The 25722-nt window shown below is 41.8% G+C and overlaps 1 protein-coding gene across 1 annotated transcript in view; it reads left to right on the plus strand.

Moving 5' to 3' along the window:
- SLC6A11 (solute carrier family 6 member 11) overlaps window positions 1–25722 on the plus strand; it is a 136580-nt gene that overhangs the window by 104122 nt on the left and 6736 nt on the right. Inside the window, exons 8-10 of the mRNA XM_037801967.1 lie at window positions 4097–4221; window positions 19996–20108; window positions 23222–23359. Of these exons, the coding sequence (XP_037657895.1) occupies window positions 4097–4221; window positions 19996–20108; window positions 23222–23359 (376 nt within the window). The remainder of the gene's footprint in view (window positions 1–4096; window positions 4222–19995; window positions 20109–23221; window positions 23360–25722) is intronic.

Raw genomic sequence — 25722 nt, forward strand, 5'->3', positions numbered from 1 at the left:
CAGAATCAGAAGGCTCATTTGATTTCTCTTTCCAAACTGTTCCATTCATGGCTCTTCTCAACTCAGACAGAGGAAATTGGTACCCAGTCTTCTGACAATATAATAGCTTCTGCAGGTCTTAAAAGCCCAGCTTAGCTTCTGCCGACTTCAAAATGCCTGTTACATAAGGCTTTACCTAGACAGTGGGGGGATTAGAGGGATGTGAGCCGAGTAAACCAGGCAGGGAGAATCCTGACTTTCTGAATATATGCCCCTAAGCAGTGTCGACTTGAAGGTGGGGTGCCCCAAGAGTGGGGGTGGGGGCCGCAGGGCTGGAAGGGACCTCAGAGTCTGTCTAGAGCTTCTCTGTCCCTCTGTGTTTCTCTGGTGGTGAGAGGAGATCACTGAACGCCCTCCAGTAGAAGATTGGGATTTTTTTTAACAAGGGATATTGGTTTTTCAGCACCCACATGGATTCTCAGAGATAAATGTCCAACATCAGGATTTGGAAGTCTTCATTCATAGAGAGCATCAATTTTGTTTAGCTCCTAGAAAGAGCATGGACTTTGGTGTCTGAGATAACTGGATTCACATCCTGACTTGATCGACAACTGACTGTGAGACCTTGAATATGTGACTACTTCACTGGGCTTCAGAAGTAAATGATATGGTGTTCCAAAAATCCTTTCACAGGGCCCATCACATTACAGATACTTCTAAAATAATACAGGGGCATTCCAGAATGTAGAGGATATGGGGAAAAAAATGCTTTCCTCACCAGTACCACCTCATTTCCCACTGCTTAATAAGTTAGAGTCATTTTATTTGAGATTTCAGGAAACTCGTCCTAGAAGCAGATTTATCCCAACTTTAGGAATAATTCTGTCCTTATCTGGGCTGAACTAAAGTTCCTTTTGAGCAGAGGTAAATCAGGCTTGCAGATAAAATTCTCAGGTTTACCAGCCCAGCAAATGTTCACAATGCCAGAGTTCTTTAAAGAGACTTGTATCAGTCAGCTACTGCCACAAGAATGCTGTGTAACAAACAATCCCAAAACTCAGTGACTTACCACACAAGCATTTGCATTTATTGCTCACAAGTCCACTGGCCAGCTGGGGAAAATTCAGGCCATGAGTTGGGTGGACTGGGCTCTAGGGTCCAGGTTAAGTCTGCTCCTTGTGTATTCATTCTCAGATGCAGGCTGAAGGGGCATGTTCTTCTCATGACAGTTTACAGAAGTGCTATGGGACAAATCCAGTGACACGAACACATCTCAAGTCTCTGTGTTACATCTGCTAATATGCTTTTGGCCAAAGCAAGTCACGTAACTAAGCCCAAAGTCAGTGGGACAGGGAAATACATTCCACCCCAAGGAGAAGCTAAGGAGAGTGACTACTTGGTAGAAAATAATTCAATGTTTCACAAAACCCAAGAGACCTCATTATCTAAGCACCTCATCTTATAGATAGTGAGATCAGGCCCGGAGAGGAGGTTTTGCAGGGAGAATTGGAACCCAAGGCTCTTGACCCCCAGCCTAATGCTCTCTCCACTATGCTCCTGATTCCCATGGTCACTGCAGGGCAACAGGCTGTTACGGTCACCAAAAACATTAGAGCAACCTTGGATTGCATTACAAATAGTATGATGTCAGAAAAAGAGGAGGTGAAAGTCTTGCTCTGTTCTTGAGTATAGTGCTCAGTCCAGTTGTGACATTTAAAGACGAACTTGACAAACTCGAGTATATAACATATGAACAGGACCAGAAATTGGTAAGAGAACTGAGACATTTAACTGAGAGGGCAAAAACTTAAGGAGATAGAGGACTACTGTCTTCAGATCTCCCAAAGTTGAAGGGGCTCCATACACTTTTTGGAAAGTAGAACTAAAAGCTATTGTAGAAGGCAGACTTGAGTGGAATACAACATAAGGATGTTCTTAGTCATATTAGTTTGGGTTCTCTAGGGAAACAGAACTAACAAGAGATATCTATAAATATAAGGTTTTATAAAGGTGTCTCACACAACTGTGGGGACGCACGAGTCCAAATTCCGTAGGGCAGGCAGTGAACTGGCAACTCTGATGAAGGTGTTCAATGAACTCCTCAGGAAATGCTTTGTTGGCTAGCCAAAGAAGAAGTGAAGGTCCTCTCTCTTCCTTAAAAGTCTTCAACTGATTGGATTAAACCCAGCTGATTGAATTCTCTCATTGTGGAAGACACTCCCTTTATTGATGTAATCAGTCACAGGTGCAATTGACTGATGATTTAATAACCCAGCCTTCTGGTTTATTAACCAGCCACAAATGTCCTTGCAGTAACGATTATGCCAGTGCTTGCTTGACCAGATACCTGGACACCATCACCTGGCCAAGTTGACACATCTATCTAACCATCACTTTAGTAATAAGAAATGCCCACCCTGGGGCCTTTGCACCTGCTGTTCCTTCTAGGTGGAGAGCCTGTCCCCATCCCTGTCCTAGATGTAGAAGCACCATGGATGTGATTCTGTCCAACCAGCTCCTTTTCACTAGGGGTACATAAGCAGTGGCCATCTCACCACCACCGTTGGGATGCTCTCGAGATTATGCATGCATCTGAAAGGAGGTTGAACAAGAACCCCTGTGGGCTCCTCTCCTTTCAAATGGATCAGTCACTCATACTGGATGCTTAACTCCAAGCCACATTCTGCAGGGTCTGAGGTCTATGGCTTGGTGGCATGAGGATACAGAGCCCACTGTAGGAACAGCCAGAACTTGAGGGAACCATCTCCTTCATCTTGACAAAGCCCCATTATTTGTGGTCTGATTGCTTCTTGGTCTGCACCAGTTTCTCTCATGGCTTTATGCTGGTGCTTCTTTGCTGGTGAGCCCCTCTGGGAGCTGGTGAGAGTAAGTGCTCTGATAAATGCCTCCAGGGGGTGGTCAGACTTTTGAAGGGCCCCGGTGCCTCGAGGCAGGAGAGCAGAAGGCTGAGCAGTGAGACCTGGGAGATGCTCTTCCAGTAAAATAGTTTGACCTCTCCTCTGTGAGGCTGCTGGGATGATGTCTGCAGTGGTTCCCCTGGCTGAGAAGCAGCTTTGGCCTCCCAGGAACACAGTCCTCTTTTGCTTTCCCTGGACAATCCCTCCTACCAGGGATTTAGGGGAGTGCTGGTCACTGTTCCAGTTTATTAATGCTGCCATTTTGCAAAACACCAGAAATGGATTGGCTTTTATAAAGGGGTTTATTTGGTTACAGGATTACAGTCTTAAGGCCATAAAGTGTCCAAGGTAAGTCATCAACAATCAAGTACCTTCACTGAAGGAAGGCCATTGGCATCCAGAAAATCTCTGTTAGCTAGGAAGGCACGTGGCTGGCGTCTGCTGATCCTGGGTTGTGTTCCAGCTTCTCTCTCAGCTCCTGTGTATTCTTCAATATGTTGCTCTTGGGGTGTTTTGTCCTATCTTAGCTTCTCCAGAGCAAAAGTCTATTTTCAATGGCCGTCTTCAAAATGTCTTTCTAAATTGCAGCTCTCCAAAATGTCACTCTCAGCTGCTCTGAGGTCCCTCTGTTTGTGAGCTCTTTTATAGGACTCCAGTGAACAAATCAAGAGCCATCCTGAATGGGTGGGGCCACATTTCCATGGAAACATTCAGTCAAGATATCACACCCTAATCAAAGGTGCCACTTACAGTTGGGTTGGGTCACATCTCCATGGAAACAACTTAATCCAATATTCCAACCTAATCAACACTAATACATCTGCCCCCACAAGATTGCATTGAAGAACATGGTATTTGGGGGGACATAATACATCCCAACCAGCACAGTCTCCAAATATGTTCTCGCCTAGGTCTGTGTTTTCCTACTCTCCATCTTTCCTTCCTTCCTACCCCTTCTTTGTGCCTTTGGTCTGTGACCTGCCTTATCTTGTAGACGTTCAGGAGGAGTTGTGTGGCCATGGAGCAGCCACATACTGTCTCTGAACCTCAAGTACTTCATCAAGAAAATGGGGCTGCCCTTGTCTGCCCCACCCCACCCACCCACCCCCAACCCCCGCATGGCTGTGAGGCCCAGGTGGAGAATGTCTGAGCGGTTCTGCCCCATTCTGACCTGAGCCTCTCTCACCACTTCCCCACAGGGACTGCATCATGCTCTGTTGCCTGAACAGTGGCACCAGTTTCGTGGCCGGGTTTGCCATCTTCTCCGTCCTGGGCTTCATGGCGTACGAGCAGGGCGTGCCCATTGCTGAGGTGGCAGAGTCAGGTAAGTTTGCTGAAGTCGAGGGTGAAAAAGGCCAAGGGCAGTGGGGAAAACTTCGGGGACAATTACAATGAAAATCAGATCTCCCCCACCACGGCTTATCCTTCTCCTTGGTTTGTGTCTCAGGAAGTGACCCCACTGTCCATCCACAAACCAGGATCTTGGGAATTACCTGGGAATGAAACCTTGACATCTCCCCACTCCTGAATCCAGGGCATCCCCAAGGCCTGTAGATTCTGCCTCTGAGTGTCACTCCTCTTGGTCCACTTACCCCCAGCTCTGCTGTCTTCCTGCTGGTCCAGCTCCCCATCGCCCACCTGGGTGACTGAAGGAACCCTCCCTGGCCTCCCTGCTTTCATACCTCCCCCTCCGTTACATTCTCTGCATTGCAGAGGGTTTGTTTGTTTTCAAAATGCATATCTGAACATGTCCTTCTCAGAGGAATGTGGTTCCTTGGTTTCTCACACTGCTAGGTTCTTAGTGTGGCCTGCAGAGGCCTGTCTGGCCAGCACCTGCAGCCTCGCCTTCCATATCACCCATCTCATTCCCCCACACTCACTCACTCTGCCCCTCCACAGTGGTCTGCCTTCACTTCTGCAACATAGCTCACTCCCTCCCACCCCAGGGCCTTTGCACATTCTGCTGCCTCTGCTTGGAGAGCCTCTCCTTCTCCCTACCCTAGATTAGAATCACCATGAACGTGACGGCCTTAAATGCAGCCTGATGGTGATTTTGCAAAATGGTGAATAATTCTTCCCTTGCCTTACCTGGTGTGTGAATTCTAGGAAAATTCAGCATATGTTAAATATAAAAATGTTTTGTGTCTACATGTTAAACAGTTATATTCTAGGTCAGGTCATTATAAATAGGCTTTTCACAACAAAAATGTCTGATGGGACAGTTTGTCAAGAGCAGCTTGGGGAGTCTAACCTCCCTGTCCTTCACCTACTCGGTGCCCGTGGTGCCCTCCATTCATGTGACAACCCCAAATGCCCCTGGGCCTCACTGCCCCCATTGGTAATCCTGATTTAGGGTATGGCAGTTTGCCTGGTGTTTACAGTCCCTGCCATGAACAGACGTCCCGAGCCAGTGCAGAGGATACTAATATGATCAAAGCTCTCAATCCTTTAGTGCCTGCTCTGGGCAAGAGCCATCTCACACATGATCACATGTGATCCTCAGATCAGTCCTCTGAGGGAGCACTTTTGCTATACCCATTATACAAATGAGGAAATTGAGGATCAGAAAGGTGAGGTCACTTTCCCATGCTCACACAGCCTGGAAGTGACAGAGCTGGTATTTAATCCCAGGCCATCTGGCTCCAGAGCCTATGATCTGACCACTCCATCCAGCTGCTCGCTGTGGATGAAACACCTGGCATTTCACAAACCACCCCTGTATCTTTCTCTCAATAAGCCATAGACAGTCTTATGAGGAATCATTACCTTCTCTATGGTAGCTTTGCCCTTTCTGAGAATCCATTTCTTCCTCTGTAAAATGAACATCCTAATTCCCACCTCATGGTGTTAAATGAGTTAGGGTATACTGCATTGTTGTTTGCTGACCTTCTCTGCATGTAGCCCAGTCTGTCTCTCTGATAGTTTTTACAGCCAGAGTACTGTCTCCTGGAGTTTGAATTTTTATAGACAGCTTATAGTTGGGTCTTTCTCTTTTTAACCAGTTTTGTAATCTCTGCCTTTTATTTGGAGCATTTCATCCATTTGCATTTAATGTAATTATTGATATGTTGGGTCCTGAAGTCTGTTTCAAGACAGAAAATGGTCAGAATAATAATCATAAGTAGGAAGTGTTAGATGTACAGTGGGAAGTGTAAAGTAGTACATAGTAGTACATTATTAACCCTAAATAGACTTTGATATGTTACAGATGCATATTGTTGGCTCAAGAGCAATTGCTTAGAAAATGATTTTTTAAAAGATAGAGCTAGAAAGCTAATAGATAACATACAATGAAACATTAAAAATATTGACTAACCTAAAAGAAGGCAGGAAAAGCACAACAGTTTTTTATAAAAACGGAATGGATAAAGGAAAGCAAATACAAAATGGGAGACTCAAGCCCCAGCCATATCAATAATTACATTAAATGCAAATGACTAAAAAAATCCAATTAAAAAGCAGAGATTATCAGACTGAATAGCAAGACACAACTACAAGCTGTCTAAAAGAGACATACTTTAAATTTAAAGACACAGATGAATGAAGAGTAAAAGAATAGGAAAAGATATAACATGCAATTAATAAACAAAATAAAACTGGTATAGCTATATTAGTATCAGACAAAGTAGACTTCAAGTCAAAGATAAAAAAGGCTAATGCATAATGATAAAACAGGAAATTCATTGGAAAGAGATAATGTTAAACGTGTTTTACCTAGCAACAGAGATTGAAATACATAAAGCAAAAGTTGACAGACCTAAAGGAGAAAATAGATACTCCACAGTCATATATGGAGATGTTAATACCCCTCTTTCAATAATTGATAGGACAACTAGACAAAACATTAATAAAGACAAAGATATCTGAGCAACACCATAAACCACATCAACTTAAATGGCATTTATAATATGTTATCCCCAACAACTGCAGAACACACATTCTTTTCAAATGCGCATGAAACATTCACCAAGATTGACCATATACTGGGCATAAAATAAGTCTCAATACATTTCAAAAGATTGAATCTTACAAAGTGTGTTCTCTGACTGCCACTGAATTAAGTTACAAATCCATAAATTAGAAAAAGACATCTAGAAAATCCCCAAGCATGTGCAGATCAAGCAACACAATTCTAAATATCCCATGGGTTAAAGAGGAAAATATTTGAAACTGCACAGTAATGAAAACACAATGTTCAAAATTGGTGGGATACAGTTAAAGCAGTGTTTACAGGGCAATTTATAACCTTAAATACCTATATTAGAAATAAAAGTTTAAAATCAAAGATCTGTTTTTATCTTAAGAAACTGGAAAAAGAAGTACAATTAAGCCCTAGGTAAGAAGGAAAGAAATGGTAAATGTAGATGAGATAAACAAACAGTAGGAAAAACTTTTAAAGCCAAAACTTGGTTCTTAGAAAAGATTAACAAAATTTATAACCCACTATCAAGGCTAATTAAGGAAAAACATGAGAGAAAAAACTAATACAAGGAATTACAGAGGAGCTATGGCTATAGATCCTACAGCCATTTAAAGGATAATAAGGGAATATTATGAGCAATTTCAAGCCAATATACTTGATAACATAGATAAAATAGACAAATTCCTTACAAAAATACACACCTTACTAAAGCAGACTTAAGACGAAATGGAAAAACTGAAAATATATCTATATATAAAGAAATTGAATTTATTATCAAAACCTCCCCACCGATCTGACTTCCAAGGGTGTCAATCTCCCTGGCAACGTGGGATATGACTCCTGGGAATGAATCTGGACCTGACACCTTGGGATTGGGAAATCTTCTTGACCAAAAAGGGGATGCGAAATGAAACGAAATAAAGTTTCCATGGCTGAGAGTTTCCAAGGGGAGTTGGGAGGTCACTCTGGTGGACATTCTTATGCACTATATAGATAACCGTCTTTAGTTTTAATGTATTGGAATAGCTAGAAGTAAATACTTGAAACTACCAAACTCCAACCCAGTAGCCTTGACTCTTGAAGATGATTGTATAGCAAAGTAGCTTATAAGAGGTGACAGTGTGATTGTGAAAACCTTGTGGATCACACTCTCTTTATCCAATGAATGGATGGATGAGTAGAAAAATGGGGACAAAAAACTAAATGAAAAATAGATTGGGGGGATGTTTTGGGTGTTCTTTTATTTTTTATTCTTATTTTCACTTTTCCTGGTACAAGGAAAATGTTCAAAAAATAGATGGGGGTGATGAATGCACAACTATATGATGGTACTGTGAACAGATGATTGTACTCTTTGGATGATTGTATGGTATATGAATATATCTCAGTAAAATTGAATTAAAAACAAAAACCTTTCCACCAAAGAAAACTTCAGGCCCAAATGGTTTCACTGGTGAATTCTACCTAATATTTAAGGAAGAAATAAGCTCAATCTTATACAAATTCTTTTCAAAATTAGAGGCAGTAGACTGCTGTAGCATCTGAGGTCAATGACACTGACATAATTACCTGTCTCCGCAAATTTTCTCCCCAAACAATAAGAAAACACAAGAAGGGAAAAGTAAATTCCTCACAAAACCACATCCTCTGCATAACCTGAAGACAGCAATGTCCAAAACTGCAAAATAACTGTGAGTTAAAAGAAGGAGGAAAGAAAGAAAAATCACCAAATCCCTGAACACAGTCTCTCATAACACCACCCACTTCTGTTCTGCTGCAAAGCTTTGTGGTCAGCAAAGGAACAGGGAGAAAAAGGGGGAAACAGAAGAGAGGGTAGCAAAGGGACCTATGGGTGACTTGAAACAACCACCGGAAAGATTAAATCCACTCTAAATCTGAAAATACTGGAAAAGGGTCAAGGAAAATTGCATCATGGACTAATGAGAAGGGATTCAGAGTATGTGTGAATTAAAGAGGCGGGCACCATTTAAAGAGAAGGTGAGATTTTAAAGGACAGACACACTTTCAAGAGGGCAGCTTTTGAAATACATAGTTTCTGGAGCAGAAAGAGAAGTAAAATGAAGGGACAAGTGCCCTTTGGCAACTGGATGGTGAAGGGAAAATCAAGAAAAGAGGAGAAAATTTAAATTCCTACAAGCCAAAAGAGAACTTTAAAATTAAGGCGCTCACAATCCTTCCCTCCAGCATCAAAACAAACAAACCCCTAAAATATCTGGACTTTGGTGTACCGACAAAAGAGGGCACCATTAACGAGCAATGTTGCAAAACACTCCACTAGCATAAAAATGAACAAGAGAAAAGTCAAATCCATATAAGAGCCATTACAGAAAATCAGGACTAGAAATCTCCCACATATCTACTGAAGAATTGCAACTCCTCCCAAAACCAAGCATGAAGCAGAAAAAAACCATGAATCAATTCTCCAAACACAATTTAATATGCTTAATTAAGTATTTGTGGACATGAAAAACCACTTTGAATCAGAAATTCAAAAACTAAAAAATGGACCAAAAAAAAAACCAAGAAGAAAATGTAAAGAATGGATTGAACTCAGGAAAGAAATGGCAAAATGGCAAAATTATCTCAGAAGTAAAGAATAAATTACAAGGTGCTCAATGGAGAATAACTTCAATTTAATAAGAACCTTGAAGAAAGGCAAGAAAACAATCAAGAGAATTAAAATGACATAAAGATACCAGAAGAAAAAAAGAAAGAAATGAAAGACAGACAAAGAAATAAACAATATTCTTATTATCAGGGTCTCTGAACAAGAAAAACAAAACAATGGAACAGAGGATATTTTAAACTGTAATCCACAAGGGGTGACAGTGTGATTGTGAAGACCTTGTGGATCACACCCCCTTTATCTAGTGTATGGATGAGTGGAGGAATGGGGATAAAAACTAAAGGACAAACGGGGTGGGATGGGGGGATGATTTGGGTGTTCTTTTTTCACTTTTATTTTTTATTCTTGTTCTGGTTCTTTCTGATGTAAGGAAAATGTTCAGAGACAGATTGTGGTGATGAACACATAACTATGTTATCATACTGTGGACAGTGGACTGTATACCATGGATGATTGTATGGTGTGTGAATGTATTTCAATAAAGCTGAATTTAATTAAAAAAAAAAAACTGTAATCCAAGAAAACTTTTCAAAAATAGAAAAATATCTGATTGTAAACATTGGAAGGACTCCCTGGGTACTGGGGGAAGTTAACCCAGAATGATTAACAAGATATCAAACAACAAAACAATAAGCTTTAAGATATTAAAGCTAATAGACTTGAAAGATAAAGATAAAACCCTCACGGCTTCCACAATACAGGAGATCAAATAACTTACAACTTTCAAAAGCAAAAGAATTATGCTGACATCAGACTTGTCAAAACCAACATACAAAGCAAGTCAACAAATACAGGAACAGTTTAATAACTTAAAAAAAAAAAAAGTAAATCAAGGATTTTGTATCTCCCAAGCTTTCCTTCAAATATCAAGGATTTGTAAAAATGATGTACAAGAACATAGGGAATTCTGCACTCATTAGTCTCTCTTGAGGACCCTACTAGAGAATGAGCTTTATATAACCCAACTATGACTAGGACACCTTCAGCAAAGGAATGATGGTGAGCATTTAAAAATATGTAAGTATACATCTGAAACTAAAACAAAAGTGGGGATGAGAGTAGAGAACTAATATAAAAGCTATATACTGTTACAAGCTAGAAATAATTCAACTAAAAATGGAAAGGGAAGAAAAAGGGAAAGAGGAAAATAGAAAAAGCCCATGGTCATATAGGTAGTAGTTGGTGGTAAAGGATAAAAAACATGATAACCAGATAATAAAAAGTTAAATAAGAAAATAAGAGACTAAAGGCCTAAGTATAAACAAAATACTAACCTTCCTAAATACAAAAAAATTACAAATACAAAAATAATGAATATATATCTTGTCGAGAAACATGAGTATAAAATACACATAATTATAAAATCTTTTGACAGAGTTAAGACCAAACATATCAGTCATATCAATAAATGTGAATGGGCTTAAGACTCACCTATTAAAGAAAAATATTTTCTTTTTCTCTTGGCTCACAAAACAAGACCCAACTATATGCTTTTTTCAAGAGACATACCTAAAATAAAGTGATTCACAAAGGCTAAAAATCGTAATATCTAGCAACTGTGATATCAAAGTAGAATTCATCCCCAAAGCGTTAAACATCACAAAGAAGGACACTTTGTAACATTAAAAACCACAGTTCACAATGAAGATAAAACATGTATAAAAATATTTGCACCAAGTAATACAGCAATAGTCTTTATGAAGCAAAAACAGCTGGAGATACAAGGAGACAGAGAGAAACACAGTAAGATACTTAAAACACCAGTGTCAGTATAAGAGAGACCATGTGGACAAAAGTAAATAAGGAGATACAGGAGTTAAACAACATAATCATTAGGGTAGAGTTTATGGATATTTATCCAACTCTACATCCTGATAATAGAGAATGCACATTCTTCTCACGTGCCCACAACACATTCACACACAAACACAGTCAAAAAAAGTGATATATTAGGTCCCAAAGAAAGCATCAGTAATTCCCATTAAAGTAAAAAGATTACAAGCAATTCTCTCTGATCACAATGATATAAAACTAGAAGTTACTAATAAAAACGAAAACAAAAAAGAGCCTTCCACCTGGAAATTAAGTGGGAAAAATAAAACTCCTATTAAACAACTCTTCAGTAAAAGGGGAAATACAAACCGAAATTATGGAATCTGATAAAAATGAATAATAATGACAGTCAGAACCTATGGAATGTTTTCAAAGCAGTGAGCAGAGGAAAACTCGTTGCACCAAACATTTTTATCAATAAAAATGAAAGAATCAAAGTAAGTTAATTAAATTCCCAGCTAAAAAACTAGGCATACAACAACAAAGTAATCCAAAAGGAAGTAAAAGGAAGGAAATAATATAGATAAAAGCAGAAGTTAATGAGGTAGAAAATAAAAATTTGTGTATCTAATTAATAAGACAAAATCCTTTTTTAAAAAAATTAAACCAGACAAGCTACCAGATAACTAGATCAAGGTAAAAAAAAAGGAGAAAACACAAATAACAAGATGGAAAATGGCAAGGGGGAAATAATCATTGAAGCAGAAGAAAGGTTTTTAAATGCTGAGGCCACTTTTCAGACCTCTATGCAAATAAATCTGAAAAATTAGATGAAATGAATATTTTCTGTTTTCCATTTCCTCTAGAAATACAGATTACCACAATTGACTCCATTTGATTTAGAAAGCTTAAACAGACCAATTCCCATAGAAGAAATAGAGAAAGTTATTGGGGAACCACCCCCATGAAAAAGCACCAGTCCCAGAGGGTTTCACATGGGAATTTCACCAAACCTTCAAAGACCAGATAGTACCAGTGCTTTATAAATTATTTCAGAGCATTGAAAAGGAAGGAAAACTTCCTAACTCCTTTTATAAAGCATGTATGCATGTATTTAAACTGGATAGGGACAATACAAAGAGAGAAAACTATAGACGAATATCAGTCATGAATATCAATGCAAAAGTGCTGAACAAAATATTAGCAAACAGAATCTTACACCAAATTAAGAAAGCAATACACTATGACCAAGTGGACTTATTCCAGGAAGAATGCAAGGTTGGTTCAATATTAAGAAATCCATTTTTATATACCATATTAATATATCTAAGGGAAAAGTCATAAAATTACCTTCATAGATGTTAAAAAACGTTTGACAAAATTCAACACCCATTCATGATAAAAGACTCAAGGAAATAGAAATTGAGGGATATTTTTAAATGATGATAATGTACATATGTGCGTATATGTACATAATTGTCTTAAAACCAGTATTTTATTTAATGGTAAAATACTAGAGGTATTTCCACCAAGATGAGAAACAAGGCAAGGATACCTACTATCTCCACTAACTGTTCAACATTTTACTAGAGCTATTAGCCAATGCAATTAGAAAAACCAAATAAATTAGAGGCATGAGAATGGATAAGGAAAAGTAAACCTATCTCTATTTATAGATTATATGATAGTATACCTGGACAACCCCAGAGCTTTAATGATAAAATCTAACTCAAACAACAAAAGAATTCAGTATAGTAGCAGAATTTAAAATGACCATACAAAACTCTGTAGCCTTCATATACACAAACAGTAAACAGAGGGCATAATGGTAAAGAAAATCCCATTTACAATAGCAACAGTGACGATTAAATACTAAGGCATAAATTTAACCAGAAATATGTAAAATCTATATAAGCAGTGTATTAAAACACTACTGGAAGATACAAAAGTGGACTTACACAGTTAATAGGACAATTCAACATTGTAAAGATGACAGCGCTCCCTAAGTTAATTTATGAATTCAATGCAAGTGAATGCACCTGCATTGAATTAGCCAGTGAAAATACTGACAAGCTATTTTATGGAGTTAGACAAATTAATGCTAGAGTTCCTGTGGTAAAGCTAGTATGCACAATAGCCAGGGAAACATTGAAAAAGAAAATCCACAAAGGGAAACTAGTCTTACCAGACATTAAACACATATTATAAAGCTGTATAATGAAACAACAGGCACTAAAGGTAAACAGACCAGTGGAATTGAATAAAAGTCCAGAAGCAGACAAATGGAAATTTAGTATATGATAAAGGTGGCATCTCAAATCTTTGGACTAGAGATGTACTTTTTGAGAAATAGTGCTGAGACAAGTGGGTAACCAGTTGAAAAAAGATGAAATCAGAATTCTTATCTCATACCATACACAAGAATAAACTCCAAATGGATTGGGAAGTAAATGTAAAAACTGAAACCATGAAGTACTAGAAGAAAACATGGGATAATTCTTCTTTAACCTTGAGAGAGGAAATAGCACTCTCATACATAGCTGGTAGGTCTGCAGACTAGTTACAGTTCATCTGGAGAAGAACTTAGCTGTATTTCTACAAGGTTACTCTTTGCAGCATTTCTGGTAGTTGCAAAATATTGGGAACAACCTAAATGCCCACATAGGAGAGTAGTGGTATAAACTATGGTATGTCTACACAATCAAGTACTGTATAACTATAAAAATGAATGAGAGAGATCTCTATGAGCTGATATGGACTAATTTACAGGATATAATGTACAGTAAAAAAAAAAAGCAAGTATCTATAGTATGGTATACATCATACAAGATAGAAGGGACAAAAAATGCTCATTTGCAAAATGAACTGTATAAAGGATAAACTAGAAATTAAAAAGACTGGTAATCTGCAAAGGGTGGGTGGAAAAAGGGTGAAAAGAAGGGACGAATGGAAAGGAGGTAGAAGGAAAGCAACGTGGAGTGTATATATTTTATTAGCTCTGGCAATATTTCACATATCCCCCAAATAAATAAATAATAATTTTTTTGTGGGTAGAATCTAAAATGGAATACAAAGAGTAACAAGTAAGCTTAACTGTATTACAAATGAATAATGTAATCATATTGATGGAGAAGAAAAGAACTAACCCAAGTGTATTAGTCAGGGTTCTCTAGGGAAACAGAACCAACAGGAGATATCTGTAAATAGTATGAGATTTTATAAAGGTGTCTCATGCAACTGTAGGGATGCTGGAGTCTAAATTCCATATGGCAGACTGTGAGCTGACACTCCGATGAAGGTCTTCGATGCATTCCCCAGGAGAGGCTGGCTGGCTGAAGTAGAGATGAAGGTTTTCTCTTCTGTCCACTGAAGCTATCACCTTCCCCTTAAAAGCCTTCCATTGATTAGATTAAATGCCTCTCACTATGGAAGACACTCCCCTTGGCCCACTGCAGATGTAATTAGCCCCAGATGCAATCAACATACTGATGATTTAAGTCCACAATGATTTATGTCCTCACAGCAACAGATAGCCAGTGCTTGCTTGACCAGACAGCTGGGAACCATCACCTGGCCAAGCTGACACATGAACCCAACCACCACACCAAGTAACTTCAGAAAACCATATTTTGACTGGATACCTAAATAGATAAAGGCAAAAATAATTGTAGTGTTCTCTTGTAAGTAAATTTTTCTCACATGAATATGGGTTAGCAATTCTTTAACTATTCTGTGAGTATGTTGAAATTGAACAAATATTATATTATAGATAATAAAAGACAGGTTTTTCACTGTGAGAAAGAAGTTACAAATAAAGGAAAGGAGGGGAAGTTATAGCATTGGGCTGGAATGGGAGGCTTCAGTTTGAACTCATGGTTTTTAGTATGTACACATACAGAGAAAGATAGAAATACATGTATGCAGGGGAGGGGTAATATACATCCTTGTATTTCTGAGCTTAGTGTGCTGAGAGGGCCAAGAAGCCATGACATCCCAGTAGCAAATGAGCACACCGTGGGCTCAGAACTTGGTTTCTAAACACCATTCTCCAATAAAAGGAGCCAGGGCTCCTTGGAGGAGCAGTTGATGCAAATGCTGGGGCAAGACAAGATGAAGCTGGAACATTTGGTGGTGCTAAAAAATAAGGAAGTGCTCAGAACAGGCATGGAGACACAGGAGTCAACCTGCAAGAAGCTCCCAATGACCCAAACTGGAACAATTTGAGTAGCCATATAAAAAACAGTACTACTGGATGATGATGCATACAATAAACCAAATACCCAGGATCCATAATGATATAAATAAATAACCGAATAAATAAATAAATGGAGGTGAAGGAACATCTCTTCCTTCTGGAAGAATTCCAGTTAATAAATGAAGGAATAAGGAAATGTGAAATCACCATTGGGCAAACACCACAGTAATCACTGTGGCAAGATCCACCAACAGATGCTAAAATCAGTAGACAGAAGTTGAGAAGAAACAGGACATTTTAAGAATCTTAAGGTCTCTCCCCAAGATATTTATCAATTACTAATGGAAAAATAGTAATGTTACAGTAAAGAATCTTCCAGCAGACTCCAGTTTAACCAAGTGGTCAAGCACCACGTCACCAGTAATAAGACTTATTAATAAGATGCATTGAGGACACAATGCATAACCTTTCCAAAAATGGATAACCTCAGTCTAACCATGAGAAAACATCAGACAAACCCACACTGAGAGACATTCTGCAAAATAAGGACCAGTACTCATCAAAAGTATTAAGTCATGGAAGATATGAAAAGACTGAGGACCTGTCACAAATTGGAGGGGACCAAGGAGATACAATAATTGAATGCAATTGGGATCCAGAATTGGATTTTGGAACAGAAGGAGGATATTAGGGGAAAAGCTGGTAAAATATGAATAAACTCTGTAATTTAGTCAATAGTATTGTACCAGTGTGAATTTCATGATTATGAAATATTGGATGCATTTCTCTAAGATTGGGAACAGAGCAAGGATGCATGTTCTCTCTGCTTCTGTTCATTATTTTACCAGAGTTTCTAGAGAGTGCAATAAGGCAACAAATTTTTTTTTTTAATTAAGATTGAGAAGGAAGAGTAAAACCTGTTTTTATTCACAAATAACATGATTGACTACATAGAAAATCCTAAGGAACCTACAAGAGAAAAAAAGCTACTAGAATTAATAAGTGACTTTAGCGAGGTCACAGGATAAAGGGAAAATAAAGAAAAATCTATATTTCTTATATGCTAGCAATAAATAATTGGAACATTTAAAACTTCTTCTCCTCAATAGACACCATTAAGGAAATGAAAAAGCAAGCCATAGACTGGGAGAAAATATTCATAATGCTTCTCTGACAAAGGATTTATAAATAAATAACCAAATAAATAAATAAATGGAGGTGAAGGAACAGCTCTTCCTTCCGGAAGAATTCCAGTTAATAAATGAAGGAATAAGGAAATGTGAAATCACCATTGGGTAAACACCACAGTAATCACTGTGGCAAGATCCACCAACAGATGCTAAAATCAGTAGGCAGAAGTTTGAGAAGAAACAGAACATTTTCAGAATCTTAAGGTATCTCCCCAATAACACATAGGAGCTGAGAGAGGAGCCCAAATACATAAAGAACCCTCAGAACTCAATAAGAAAATAACCAAAGAAAAAATGGGCAAGAAACTCAAACAGGCACTTCATTAAAAAAAAAAAAAAGATATGTGCATATTAAGAATTCTCAACATCACTAGTTATCAGAGAATTGCAAATTAAACCACTAATGGTAGACCTTCATACCCACCTTAATGGCTAAAATTTAAAAGACTGACAATATCAAGTGTTGGCGAGAATGTGGAGCCACTGGATGTCTTAAACATGTCAATGGTATATAAAAAGGCACAGCTACTTTGGAAATCAGTTTGGCATTTCTTATAAGGTTAAACACACCCTCACTGTGTGACCCAGCAATTCCACTCCTAGGTAGAATGGACAAAGCTAATTGAAGGTGAAAAAAATCGGATCAGTCATTGCCCAGGTGATGACAGGGAACAAAAATGGATATATGGCAGAGGGGATCAATGGAAATGTTCTCTATCTTGAAGGCAGTAGTGGTTATCAGGGTGTGCTGTTTTGGATGTATTATGTCCCCCAAAATGCCTTGTTCTTTGATGCAGTCTTGTGGGGGCAGACGTATTAGTTTTGATTAGGTTGGAATCTTTGGATTAGGTTGTTTCCATGGAGGTGTGACTCACCCAACTGTGGGTAATACCTTTTGATTGGATTATTTCTATGGAGGTGTGACCCCACCCATTTATCATGGATCTTGATTTAATCATTGGAATCCAATATAAGAGCTCAGACAGAAGGAGCTCGCAGCTGCAGCTTAGAGAGACATTTTGGAGATGGCCTTTGAAAGCAGACTTTTGCTGACACTTTGCTCCAGAGAAGCTAAAAGAGGACAAAACACCCCAAGAACAACATTTTGAAGAACACACAGGAGCTAAGAGAGCAGCTGGAACACAACCCGGGATCAGCAGATGCCAGCCATGTGCCTTCTCAGCTAACAGAGGTTTTCTGGATGCCATTGGCCTTCCTTTGGTGAAGGTATACTCATGTTGATGCCTTAATTTGGACATTTTCATGGCCTTTAGACACTGTAAATTGGTAACTAAATAAATCCCCTTTATAAAACCAATCCATTTCTGATATTTTGCATAACAGCAGCATTAGCAAACCATAACACAGGGTGAATATACTTTTCAAAATTCATTGAACCATATTCTTAAAATGGGTAGTTCACTGTATGTAGATTATACTTTAATAAGGCTATTTTAAAAGGCAAAAAACAAAAAAACAATCAGAGTTAACATTTATTGAGCATTTACATTTTTAAGTGCTTTTAGTATTCAGTGTTACCTCACTGAATTCTCAAAAACACCACATGGCGTACGGCTTTATTATCCCCATTTTTCAGCTGTGGAAATATAAGACACAGATCACTGTAAATAATGAGACAACCAGGATTTGCACCCAGGCCACCTGGCCACAGAACCTGTGCCCTTAACCACTTTGCTAGGACATCGGGGGACGTTCCCCCGACATTATTAGGATTCATTCCAAGGGTAAGTGAACCAAGCCCTTTATTTGAAGCAGCTGAAATAAGTGTCCCCGGAGGAGGCGAGGGGCCACTAGGGAGGGTTAACCCAGGCGGAACAGCATTTCTCCAAGCCTGGACCCCTGACAACCTAAATTGGTAGTGGGGGTGACTGGTCCTGGTGTCATCCTAGACTGGCAGCAGTAGAAGCTCAAGGCTGGGCCTGAGAACTCCTGGAGAGAACAGTGGAGACGCATCTGTCTGTTGGACCAAACTGGGTTTGATTCCTGGCCCCTCCAGGCTCCACCCTCTCGCTTACCTCTCTGTGCCTCAGCTTCCTCATCTGCACAATGGACATCCTTGCACTACCAAGTTCAAGAGTGGTTGGGAGAGTTAAGGGATTTATATAAGAAGCAGGCACTAGGATTCACCTCCAGAGAACCTCTTTTGTTGCTCAAATGTGAAGTTTCTCTCTTAAGCCTAACTCTGCAAATAAATTCATGGGACAGGAGCCCCAAGACGAATGAGACTTCCTGGCGATGTGGGACATGGATTCTGGGAATGAGCCTGACCCTGGCATCGAGGGATTGAGAATGCATTTTTGACCACAAGTGCGGAAAGAAAGGCAACAAAATAAGGTTTTAGTGCTAAGAGAATTCAAATAGTCAGGACGGTGCCCTGGAGGTTTCTCCTATGCAAGCTTCACCTCAATATGCCAAATGACGACAATATAAGTCCAAGTCAACAGTAGTCCCGAAAACCTTCAAGAATACACAGATCCCTATCTGGGACTCTATATAAGTTTCACTCACTAAGTTTATTCGTCACAAACTTAGATCCTTCAGAGTGCTCCTATGCCAGCTAAGTCCCAAAACCCAGAGGCAATAGCCTCTTCAAGAACATCAACTAGATGTGTCCCCTTTGCTCATAAAGTTGACACCCCTTTTCAACACGAATAAGTTAGGGTGGTCACTGCCTAGACATCCCTGAAGATCGAGGAAGTGATTAAATTAGAGGAAGAGGTAGCAACAGGCAAGATGGAAGTTAACAAAGGATTATGAATACTGAGTCTCCATATAATTTTCTTTTTCTTAGTTGCTAGCGTATTAGAATAGTTAAAAGAATTGAAATGGTGGAACTATAACCTGTAGCATCCTTTGAAATTTGTTCTGTAGCTACTTGTTAAATTGTAATTTGAAACAAGGTGGATCACCTGGAAATCCATGTTTTAGTATAAATGTTATATTTCATAATAAGTAAATGACTGAAACTATGGTACTGTAAGTCATAATAGCTGGAAATTTCTTATATATCTACTTGTTAAATCATACTTTGAAAGATAGCACCTTTTTGTATATCTGTTATATTTCATAATAAGGAGATAACTGAAACTGGGGAATTGTAGCCTATAATATTCTCTGAAATTTGCTCTCTAACTACTTGTTAAATTGCACTTGGAAAGTCACCACTTTTGTATATATATGTTATATTCTACAATTTAAAAAATGATTAAAAAAAGAAGAAGAAGAAGAAGAAGAAGCAGGCATAGCACCTGGCACCGAGAGCCCTCCGTCAATGATGGATTGAGATAATGATCGAACGAGGGAGGGAATGGACCCCACCCCACATCTTCCTCTCTCTCCTTCCTCTCCAGGCCCCGGCCTGGCCTTCATTGCGTACCCCAAGGCTGTGACGATGATGCCCCTTTCCCCGCTCTGGGCCACGCTATTCTTCATGATGCTCATCTTCCTGGGTCTGGACAGCCAGGTAAGGGGCTGCAGGAGTGGGGAGCACGGGGCCGGGGGGCAGGGAGGCTGGGTGCTGTTTTCCGGACGGCCCCCTGGGTCTAGGCTGGTAGCCACTGCCCTGTCCTCTGTCACCGTCCCCACCCTGCTTCCTTCCCAAAGCACCCTCCAGTCCAGCCAGGGGGTCCCACAGTCACCCCCAAACACATCTGTTCAAGTCCCACCAACTCTTCATAAGCTGTCTTCCTTCCCTGGAATTCCCAACTCCCAATTCCATTTTTTTTTTTAATGGCGAAATACGGCCACTCTGCTAAACTACTTCTACCCTGACTGTACCAACTGCAAGCAGAAGAAATTCTGCAAGTGGGCTGTGATTCACGGTGTTCCTCCAATGGCCCCACCAACTCACTTGTCCTCCAACCAAAGTGCACAGGACCCAGGGACAGAGGAAAGCTCCTTCTTTTTACTTTCCCCATCTCTGTGTGGCGGACACAGGGACATGCCCCAGGCAGCCATGGGATTCCTCAGAACCCACCTCCAGCCCCCAACTCCACCTGTAGGCTTCTTTCTGACCTACCCTCCACTTGGCAACCTGCCTTCCCGGGTGAAGGATCTAGAATTAGAAATCGCAGTTTCTCCATTTACATATTTTTCCTTTTGCTGCACAAAGAAGCATGCACTTTCTTCCTCTCACACTTTAAATGTCTCCCTCCCAACCCTGAGTATTGCAGGCAATAGGACTCACCCAACCCAGCCTCCTCCTTCCCTGACTATGTGGAGAACGGTGCTCACGCTGGCCTGGCCAGGGGCCACCCATTACCCATATGACCTTGTACAAGTCACTTAACCCCCAAGCCCCGTGGCTGGCAATGTCTGCCAACCCAGTGAAGTCCACTTTCCTCCCCTGAACGGATTTAGCAGAAAATGCTGCTAAGCCAAGCTGCTGAGGCACCAGGTGTTTTTTGCTGATAATCTTCCCTTCCATTATCAAGGGCACAGGCCTTGGCAAGGGGGGTGGTGATCAGTGGCTTGTGTGTGATGGGCCTGCCCAGGCAGCGTCCTGGGGTGTGATAGTGTCTTTGCAAGGTGGGGAGGGGCCCTGGGTCCCTCAGGGGTCTGGCACAGAGGGTGGATGACCCCTTTCGTCCCTCCCAGGTAGGCTGCACTTGTTACATGCCCAGACAGGGTACATTACAGCATCATCTTGGTTCATTGCCACAATGACCCTATGAGCAAGGAGCCCCTTTCGTTATCCCCATTTTGCAGATGAAGAAACTGAGGCTCAGGGATGCCAAGAGACTTGCTGGGACATGCACCTAAGTCTCTCTGCCTCTTGGTGCACGTGTTCTGATGTCTCTTTAGTTTTAATCCTGGATGAACAGCCTTCCCTGAATCCCATCTCCTTTCCTAACCTGGGACCCCTGGAGGCAGAAGGAGGGGAGCCAGTCCTTGCTGTAGAGGCAGGGTAGCTCAGAGGCAAAGCCTGGGTTTTAGATGCATACTTGGCTGGGTTTGAGTCTCAGCTCTGCCACTTGCTAGCTGTGTGACTTTGGGCTAGTCACCTCACCTCTCTGTGCTTCAGTGCCTTTGTGCACAAGGAGAATGGAAATTCCTTTCCTGAGGAGATAGAAGTGAATTGGAAAGGATTTGGGGGTCAAGAAATGGATTCAGAGAAGGGGACTCTTTCCCACATGGTGAGAAGTAAAAGACTCCTTCCCTCCTCCTGCCTTCCTTAAGCAGTTAAAGCCAGGTTCCTGAGCATGATTGCCTGGTTCAAATCGTGGCTCTTCTGTGTAACCTTGGGCAAATTGCTTAAACTCCCACTGCTTCAGTGTTCTCATTTACAAAACAAGGATAATAATAGTACTTGCATGCAGATTAAGGCAATTAATATATGTAAACTGTTTTGCACAAGGCCCAGTACATAGCAAGCACCATATGGTTGCTATTATTATTACTCATTTATCAAACATTTTCTGAGCTTCTCCTCTGTGCCAGGGGCCCTGTACTAGGTGCTGGATATATACAGATGAGAATGATGTGATCCCTGCCCTCATCTTCTTACTAGGAGATAAATATAAACAAGCAGGGGCCCCACCATGTGAGGGGAAGGGCTCTTCTGCCTGAGTGGGGGGCAAGGAGGAGTGGTCAGGAAAAATTTCATGAAAGGGTCTTCCCAAAGTGCTGTGAGAATCCTGAGGAGCGGGTGATTTAAAGTGTTGGGATATTTGGACTGGGTGTTGATGGATGTGTAGGAGTTGAGCAATACAGTGTGCCTAGCACTGTGCTCAGCATAAGGGGATACAGATGTTCTGTGGCTCAGGCTCCGCTGTCTATGCCTGCACAGCTTAGCGGAAGCCAAAAGACTCACCCAGAGGAAACACAGGAGCTGAGTGTTGGCTCGTCTCTGATTGCCCTCCATCTTGGCAGAGGGGCTCTTTACCACCAGAAGCAAAGGGCAGGGGAATGGTCACAGTCCTGGAGAATGAGCAGATCAAAATCCTGGCCACAGATACTCACCAGAGCCTGCCATCAGCAGAGCACTTAGCTCTTGGGATTGTTACAGAGACCCCCGTCTTGCCTCAAGGGTTGGCACTGGGTCTCTTTTAAATCACTGACCCCAGAAGAGGGCCCGACACACAGATGAGGGGCAGCCTAGGGAAAGAGACCAGGAACCAGATTTGGAGTCAGGAGACCCTGTTCACATCCTGAGTCTGCCAGTTCTTTCCTGATTGACTCCAACCCCTCTCTGAGCCTCAGCGTCTCTGTTAAATGGGCATGACGGAACTCTGAGAGGGTCGGGATTATTTTGTTCCTCGGGTCCTCATCAGTGTGAGCAAGTGTGAGAAGGAGGAGAAGACCCAGTGGGAAGGAAGACACAGAACATCTGTATCCCCCCAAGCTGAGTACAGCACCAGGCACACTGTATTGCTCAACTCCTACACATCCATCAACACCCGGTCCAAATATCCTAACACTTTAAATCACCCTCTCCTCGGGATTCTTGCAGCACTTTGGGAAGAACTCCTTCATGAAACTTTTCCTGAAGGGTTTAGGCCTGCTGTCACCCAAAGCCAGCGCCGCTGGGAACAGGCCTTCCCTTAGGCCTCACACCGCCATATCTTCCCCATGCAGTTTGTGTGTGTGGAAAGCCTGGTGACTGCCGTGGTGGACATGTACCCCAAGGTCTTCCGCAGGGGCTATCGGCGGGAGCTGCTCATCCTGGCCCTGTCAATCACCTCCTATTTCCTGGGCCTCGTGATGCTAACAGAGGTGAGTGATGAGCAGAGTGTGGGGCCACGGTATAGTGGGCAGGCTTTGGATTGGGCAGGTGGGGCATCAAATCCCAGCTCTGACATTGACCAGGTCTAGACCCGTCTCTACAACTTGGCGTTCTCATGTCCCTAGAGGGTTGTTGGGAGACTCGAATGGAAGTTCTCGCTGAGCCCTTAGCAGGTGTAAGTGGTCAGCTAAGACAAATGGGAATGAAATTCACAGCGGGAAATGCTAGGTTTATCAGGTGATCGTGTGTGTCTGGATTCCCGGGCCTTCCCTAACTTCTGGGCGAAGGGAGCAGTGTCAGCCTCTGAGCCCTAAACTCCTCACGTAGGATTGACCTCAAGTTGCAACGGGCTTTTCTGGGGTGTCCCTGGGAATGCAAAAGCATGATGAACTTGGCCCCAGCCTCAGCCCTCCGTGTGTACCCCTCTGCTCCTTGTCCCTGCTGGGCTGCAGGGCAGGAAGGAGTCACCAAGACCCCCAAATTAAGACTGATTATAAAACTATGCTTCTCTCCCTGCCACCAGCCTCTCTAATAAATACCTTCTCAAGTATTTTGGGAAGGTGAGATTAGGTGTCTTTCTTCCCACATTCACAAAAAAAAAAAAAAAAAAGAAAAGAACAGAAAAAATTAGGAACCTCAGAATCAGTAAGAACAACTGACAATTTCTAGGTTGTCCTAGAAAGGGTCTTGGCTGATGCCACCTTGAACCTACTCATCATCTGCTTTTCAGCTCAAACGCCACCTCCTCCTGGAAGCCTCCACTGCTTGCCTGTCCCCACCACACTTGAGCACGTCCTCCCTCTTTCATGCCCCCAACCCTCGCACCTTGCTCAGAGCTCGGTCAAGCATCTCTCCTGCTGTCACAGCGTTCTGTCTGCTCTCCCGTCTCCCCCACCGGCCCGCGAGTCCCATGAGAACAGGAGCCGGGCCCTGTTTGGCTTTGCACCCTCAGTGCCAGCTCGGTGCCCTGCCCGGGGTGGGCATTCAGTGCATGGCGGCTGGTCTGATTACTGCTCCTGGTCATTGTCACATTAATGAGGGTGATAATCAGCACTCAAGCAAATGAATGGTGCGGCGTTTCCTGTTTCCCACCTCACCTCTTCCCCACGCATGGAAACCCAGCATGCCAGCAAGCAGGGCCTCATTAAGCATTGATTAATTACACAGAGTAGAGTCTTCTGTCACATACAAATTGGGGGGTTCACCCGATGCGTTAAAGAGGCTAACAGGGATGAGATTATAGGAAAAGCAAGGGTTGGCATGGGCATTACCAGCCAGAGTGGGGCAGGGGGAGTGCCTGCCGGACCTGCCACCCCAGGCACCCCAGCTTTCAGAGCCTCAGATGCCCCCCTCCACCCAAGGCCTTTGGTCTTCCCAGGGGGTCCTCGTGGCCCCCTGAGAACCATCATGAACCGTTGGTACAGCAGCTCGAGACCTTAATAACCAGACATTTGGGCTTCACATGCCAACCCTCCACCCCCATGGAGGAATGTCTGTGAGCGATTACACCAGGGAAGTTAGAATTGCCAAATGGGCCGTGTCGGCCTCCGTCTTCACAGTAATTTCTGGCAGGATTTGCTGCCTCATTTATGCACATTTAAGGCTCAGCTCCAAGGAAAAAATAGGCCACAAATTTCTTTTCCATTGGGGCAGTGTGGCAGGGTGGTTAAAAGTGTGGACCCAGCGGCCATGCTGCTTGGGTCCAACCCCGAGCCCCGGGACTTACCAGCTGGGTGACGTTGCCACGTGCTTTCCCCTCTCTGCACCTCAGTTTCCCCTTATGAACAGGAGGGGATAACAGTAGTGCTACTTTGTAATTGTGTTGTGAAGCATCAGCTGGAGTAAGACGTGGGAAGCAGCTAAAGTGGAGCCTGGTACTTGTGAGCACTAAGTAAGGGTTTCTTCTTCTTTTTAATGTATGATTTTCATGGAAGGAGACACTCAGGAGTGCAATTTGGAAGGTGGTCTTAGGTTTTTAACTCCATGGCCTAACAGATGAGCAGAAAATCAAGCCCTGAACTAGTAGTAACAGAGCTGCTTCGAACCTCCTTGCTCTCACAGACCTGCATATCCCTGGAGCTGTCACAGATGGGATGGCCCAGACCAGAGAGGGCCCAGAGATCTGATTTGTCCAGTCTTCATGGTATTTTTTAACAACATGAAGAAGTTGCCAATGATGAAAGTTAGAAAGATTTCCCATGAAAATCTGGATCTCTGGCATCATCCGGAAAATCAGCGGATCTGGCTGCACTCAGGCCTGCATTCCTCAGTAGTGATGGACCGGAGTTGTGTGGCCAAATAGGACCTGGGCTCTCCTGTTAGCCCCAGTCCCCACCACTCCCTAGTGTCATGC

This window comes from Choloepus didactylus, chromosome 1 (assembly GCF_015220235.1).
Source record: "Choloepus didactylus isolate mChoDid1 chromosome 1, mChoDid1.pri, whole genome shotgun sequence".
NCBI lineage: Eukaryota > Metazoa > Chordata > Mammalia > Pilosa > Megalonychidae > Choloepus > Choloepus didactylus.